Genomic DNA, 6,222 nt, shown 5'->3' on the forward strand with positions numbered 1-6,222 from the left:
TTACACCTTTGCCATGTACCCACCATCCATGATTGCCACAGGCAGTATTGGGGCTGCAGTACAAGGCCTGGGTGCATGCTCCATATCCGGAGATGAGCTCACAGAGCTGCTGGCAGGCATCACAGGCACTGAAGTGGTGAGTGCTTAGGCAGCTGGGCAGCAGGCTGTCAATTCATGAAGCAGCGCTATTCCCTGAGCTTCCAGCAGAGGGAGGCATCCATCTCCAACCTGGTCCCCAAGCCTGGTTTCACATGTTCTGCCCTTGGGGCTTCTGTGGCTTTTTATATCCTGCCTTGGTCTGGACCAGAGCAAGTGGTCTTGATGAGTCGCAGGGCATCATCCCTGGGTGCCCTTTTCTGCCAAAAGGTGTGCAGGAGTGGGGGTGGGGGTTTGGTGTCAGATGCAGGGCTGCTCTCACACCCTCTTGCCACATCCTCTTGGCAGTTTCTGAGAATTAAAGGCTGATTCCTGGGGCTGGGCTGTGGCCTAACCTCCCCAGACTTCCCTGTGTGCTGGAAGGTGTCCGTTCCCTGCACCTGCTGCCAAATGGTCTCGGGGGAGGGAAGCGGCCTTTAGCTCCAAGGGGACCTTACTCCATTCCACCTAGCACTTCCTTCCTCACTGTTTCCCCCATGTTCCCAGGACTGCCTGCGGGCCTGTCAGGAGCAGATTGAAGCTGCACTTAGGGAGAGCCTCAGGGAAGCCGCCCAGACCTCCCCCAGCCCAGCACCCAAAGCCCCCAGGGGCTCCAGCAGCCAGGGGCCCAGCCAGACCAGCACTCCCACAGACGTCACAGCAATCCATCTGTAGCCCTGGAGAGGCCCCCTGGAGTGGCCACAGACAGTGGAGGAGGGGAACCCCTACCACAGGAATGAACCACGCTACAGCTGAAGCCTGAGGGGGCTCCTTCCTATTTGTCCCTTGCCAAGCCGAAGGGGCTAGGTCCTACCTACCCCTACCTTAGCATGCACTAAGGGGCCTGGCTAGCCATGTTTGGGTGGCTAGTCAGGCTCCTCTTCCTCCTGTCTCTGACCATCTCAGCTCATTCCAATTCTAGCTGGGGGTGGGCCAGGCTGGTCAGAGATGACATTGAAGTAGGTGAAATACATGTACCGGCCTTCCTTTTTGAGGCCACCTTATCTCTGGGGTACTCATGTTCTCAACTGCCAAAATGCCCTGGTGCCTTATAAGGGTGCTGTACCTCCTAGTTACTTCGTTTGGATTGGGGGCCTTTCTGAAGAAATTTCAGACATCCTGAGGCAACATAGTCTGGACAGCTCCTTTCAGCACACTTTGGAGGGTCCTGTGTAATCCACGTTCACAGCTGCTCCTAGAGGGACAGGCCCAGGCCTCTGTCAGAGGTTCAAGCACCAACCAATTCCTCTTTGCTTTGCTTTCTGCTCAGCTTCTCCTGTGTGATTGAGGGGGCGGGGGGTCAGTGCTGAAGGAAGAGGTGGTTTTAATTTATTAATTGCTTTGAGTACAACTGTAAGAGGGCGTGGTGGGGCTCACCTACCCCACAACTGGTGGTAACCCTGGTGGTTGCTGTATCCCTCCCCTCTGCTGCTGGCTAGAGGATCTTTGTGGCAGAGGAGCTGCTACAGCCTGGGGAGGGGCCAGGCCCTCCTCTCCCTTTGGCTCTCGGCCCCATCCATCCTCTAGCAGGGGATGGAGCAAGGATGACATAGAGGTGACAGAGCCCTGTCTGGAGAGGGAGGCAAGCCCTGTTGACACAGGTCTTTCCTAAGGCCACAAGATCCAGGCTGGTGGCCCAGGACCATCATGGACCATCATGTTATCTTAATAAAGATTCTGGAATAAAATTGGCTTTGGCTTCTCGGATTGGATGGTTGTGTGGGTAAAAGCTCATTGCTAGACTGCATGAGGTAAAAAGGTAGGAAATCAATGCTCTCAAGCAGGGGTCATCAAGCCTTTTCTGTAAAGGACCAGAGACTAAATATTTTAGGCTTTGTGGGCCATATGTTCTCTGCCTCACATATAGTCAGCTTTATAATGGAACATAGGCATTCCTAAAAATCATAGCACTATGCACAACTACTTAATAAAACATACAGGACTTATGGGAAAAATGGGACTTAAGGCACAACACTCAAAAACTTAATGAGTGACCCGTTAGAAAAAATGGAAATAGTTTTCATACATTACATGGTAAAGAAACACAAATACAATAAACATAGCCCTTTATCTTGAAAAAGACCTTAAGATTGCTTGTGGAAGCAGAGGTCGGAAGGATGTGGAAGGTAGGGGTTATAACACCAGATGTGGGTGTGGCTCCCAACCCACAAGGTGAACTGAGGTAGCTGGTACATATCAGAGGTGCGTGCACTTTGTGTATGTGGCTTGGTTCAGCTGGGTGCAGTTTTTTGCTTTTACCTAATGTTTCTCCAGGAGAAAATTGCACATAAATGTGAAATTTGCTTTATGATCAAATTGTTCCCAAATATGTTAATTGGGTTAGAACAAATTCACATTTTCAAAAGCAAACAAGGGTTACAGAATCATACTCTGCTGTTGCAGCATCAAAGCAGCCACAGAAAATGTAAATGGAGAGACATGGCTGTGTCCCAATAAAACTTTATGGACACAAGTAGGCCTGGAAGAAAGCAGCAAATGTGCCCCCTAGGGGCTAACAGGGTGGGTATAGCCTAGAGAAACAAACTTGTAGAATAAGGGGTGGAGGGGTGTCCTACGTAAACTGGTAAGAATCCACTCTAGACGGGAACTGGAAAGAATAATCCCTACCTACAGCTAACGAGGGAAAACAAAGATCTCCATTGATCACATCGTAACACAGAAGTTCAATAAATACCTGCCTTTTTATCCGCATCTCAGTGACTTGACACAACAGCCTGAGAGAAAGTACTTATTCCAAGCCCCAGCAGGGGTGTGGAATGTCAAACAGGTTCCAGGACTGAGCAGAAATGATGGCCTAGAATGGAAGGAGCCAGCCAGGCCCTCAGTCCTCCGTGTCAGGTACCAAAGTCAGATGCCCTTGAGCTCTACTGCTCAAATTTGAATCTTCAGCTGTAAAGACTCAGAGTCACCTTTAGTTATCAAGAGGGAACCTGGTGTCCTCCCACACCCTTCAGATGAGGATGAGTGACTGTTTCCTCACTCCATAGTAATGGGAACATCTTCCACATCTCTGGGTACTGCGCTCTGAAGCTCACGCCTGATCTCAAGGGACAGTTGTGGGTGGGGCTGCAGCCGGAGCAGTTCCAAGAGGGCCTCTTTCTGCTCTGTGGCCAGGTCTGCCTTGTAGCGCTGGACCAAAGTCAGGAGGCACTGGTGCCAGAGCACGGGCAGTTTACGCTTCTCTGTCCGGAACCCCAGGAAGTGGAAGACCAGGGCATCCAGCACCCGGTAGGGCAGCGCGTACTTCTTATCCAGCAGCAGTCGCAGGAAGATGCTGTTGGCACCGCTGTATTCCATCTCAGCAATTTTCAGCATGGCCGCGCTAGCGGGAAAGGGGGGTGGAGTTAGCGGTGTTGGAAATATTGGGGAGGAGATTCTACTTCTCCCTCTCTGCTTTTCTCCTCTTCTCCTCTGCTAGCCCTTATACTGTGGTATTTCTAAGAGCACCATCTCAGGCCTTCTCAGCTACGCAGTCTTGAACATATTCCCTTGATTACTTCCAAATTTCTAGCTCTGGGTCAGACTGCCTATCTCAGTATCCAACTAGAATGTGTCCAAATATCTCAACATCTCCACCCCTGACCATTTTTTCCCATGTTCCCTCTTCATTCATTAACTATTTCTGAGCACCTACTGTGTTCCATGCACTGGGACCCTGTTCTCATGGAATTTACAATTTATGTTAGTGGGGTAATGATATACACCTACTGGCTTAAACAAGCCACAAACCCAGGGCTATTCTTAGTTCCTTCTCCACTCCGTCCCCCTATCAACTCCTCAAGTTCTGGTGATTGTATTATCTGGATATCCACTGACTAGTCCTCTACTCCCATCAACACTATACCTGGAGTGCAGCACAGGGATGGAGCATTTGGTGATGATGCTACCCACGATGATGGCTTCCCGGAGGGTACAGGTGCCTGACTCGCACAGTGGGATCAGGATCCCTGGGGAGGATCAGAGGGGCAGTTATTTTGAGCCCAGGGTGAGAAAAAGGAGGCCCAGCAGGAAGCACCCCCACCTACCCCAGAAACAGCCATTTCCCAAGTCAGGCTTACTGCTTTCACTTGCAGGAGCACCAGCTCCCACCTTTCTTAACCGCCTCCTGGGTTCTCACCTTTAAACCAGGCTCCAGGCTTGAACAGCGCCTTCTTGAGTGCCATGTACAAGTGGAAGTTGAGTCGTTTGTATTCAGCAATGTCATCTCGTACACGGGGGAGCAGGACAAGGTTATAGAAGCGCTGGGCCATGCGTTCCTTCAGGTTAGAGGCGAAAATCCTAGTTTTGAGGGGAGTAGTGGGGAGGTCCCAGGTCACCTGAAAGTCTGGAGTTGGCCCTTTAAATGTCACCGTGGATGGTGCATGCAAAATATTTGAGGTGTATGTGGGAGTGTGTGAGCTATGCCCATGCAACAGCTGAGTCATATCAAAGGGAACAGCAGGTGCTGCAAGTTATATCCAAACAGGTGAACACTGTCTTTGGGAGAGCCAGAGCACTCCCAAACTGATGGCTCTTCAGTATTCACCTTCTACTCTCTATTATGGATCCTCTCTTTCCTGCTCTTTGAGGGACCTGAGTATGCCTGGGGAGCCACAGAATTCTGAGCCACTCCTGACAGACCAGGCTTGTAGCCCAATAATTATATGCCTCTCCCCTAGAAACTCATCACAGGAGACTCTCAATAGGGTCTTGGCCCCAAAACATGAAACAAGAAAAGCTGGGGAAGTGATGATACAAAGAAGCACAACAGAAAGCCCTGGGACAAAGTTAAAGTATAATGGCAAAGGCTGGGAAAACTTGTACTCTCCACTCCCAGCCCTTACTACAGACCCAAGGTGACCCTAACCCCCATCTACTCTACCTCGTGGCTTGGTACATGGCAGCAGCAGTCCAAGCCTCAGGCTCTGTGACATAGAGGATCTGCTCCCAGTTGGAGAGTGCAGGGATGATCTTAAATGCCTTGGGCAGCTTCCCACTGCGGTACTTCGATAACACCTGTGGATGCAGGAGTAAAATCATCATCGCTGTTAATATATATACTACTTGCCAGTGCCAGGTGCCAGGTACTGGTCCTGGAGCTTTGCATATATTCACTCAATGAATCTTCACAACAACCGTATAAGGAGGTGCTATTATTCTCATTTTCCAGATAGGGAAACTGAGACCAAAGAGTTAAGAAATTTACCCATGGCCACCAAGTTACTAAGTGGCACAGTAGGACTCTGAACCCATACACTCTGACTTAAGTCTGTTCTCGGCAACCAGGCCTTATGTGTATGAGGAATGTGGGCACAAAAAACCTTAGGTGGGAACCCACAGCCCATGTGAGGGTATTCTAACTCTTACCTCCCGGACTCCTCTGTAGACCTCCAGGACCCGGGGGTCCAGCTGGGGCATAGGGATGCCTGACACCTCGGACATGACCGTCTCAACTTCTGTCTGCTTCTCAGTTAACTTCTCCATGATAATGTCAGCTAGGGTGCGCCTAAGAGTAGGAGAGGTGCAGAGGGAAGGGGAGAGAAGAGGATGGAAGTGTGGTCACAGTCCAGGAAGCTCTAGATTTCCCACACAGTCTCTTGTGAGCTCCAATAAACCTGTCATCTTGATGGGAAGTGCAGCCTCAGTCCACCTCTTGGCCTGACTACCCACCACAAATTGCTGCAGAGCACAAAGAACCTGAGAGTCACTCAGCTTAAGACAAAGTGGACAGTCGTGTGGAGGTTAAGAATCTGGACTCTGCAGTCAGTCTGCTTGGGTTTAAATCCTGGGTCTTCTATATCCTATATGACTCCAGGCATGCCTCAGTTTTCTCATTTATAAAACAGGGGTAATAACTACCTACCTCACAAAGTTAACGTGAGGATTAAGTAAATTAAGCATGTATGTTACTTGGAACTATTAGTACATCGCAAATATGTGATAAGTGTTGCCTATTTCAGACACATTCCTCATATGCTGGCAATATGCTGCAGACTCTCCAATTATAAAATCCTAGTCTGATCATTCTAGAGTGCCAGACACATCTTGGTTACATACCAAGATTTCAAGGAGCTAGGATCATTAGGG

At 49.7% G+C, this 6,222-nt stretch overlaps 2 protein-coding genes across 2 annotated transcripts in view; one reads left to right on the forward strand and one right to left on the reverse strand.

Annotated features, from left to right (window-relative positions):
• The window catches only part of CCND3 (cyclin D3), a 7,019-nt gene extending 5,177 nt beyond the window's left edge, over positions 1–1,842 (forward strand). Inside the window, exons 4-5 of the mRNA XM_006926559.3 lie at positions 1–136; positions 643–1,842. The exon at positions 1–136 is cut by the window's left edge and continues 1 nt beyond it. Of these exons, the coding sequence (XP_006926621.1) occupies positions 1–136; positions 643–810 (304 nt within the window). The 3' untranslated portion in view covers positions 811–1,842. The remainder of the gene's footprint in view (positions 137–642) is intronic.
• A 342-nt stretch (positions 1,843–2,184) lies between these two features.
• Positions 2,185–6,222, reverse strand: part of BYSL (bystin like) — a 9,342-nt gene continuing 5,304 nt past the window's right edge. Inside the window, exons 3-7 of the mRNA XM_006926560.3 lie at positions 5,503–5,641; positions 5,018–5,151; positions 4,274–4,434; positions 4,001–4,103; positions 2,185–3,478 (exon numbers count right to left, since the gene is read on the reverse strand). Of these exons, the coding sequence (XP_006926622.1) occupies positions 3,133–3,478; positions 4,001–4,103; positions 4,274–4,434; positions 5,018–5,151; positions 5,503–5,641 (883 nt within the window). The 3' untranslated portion in view covers positions 2,185–3,132. The remainder of the gene's footprint in view (positions 3,479–4,000; positions 4,104–4,273; positions 4,435–5,017; positions 5,152–5,502; positions 5,642–6,222) is intronic.

Source organism: Pteropus alecto, unplaced genomic scaffold, assembly GCF_000325575.1.
Source record: "Pteropus alecto unplaced genomic scaffold, ASM32557v1 scaffold7, whole genome shotgun sequence".
In the NCBI taxonomy this organism is placed as follows: Eukaryota; Metazoa; Chordata; class Mammalia; order Chiroptera; family Pteropodidae; genus Pteropus; species Pteropus alecto.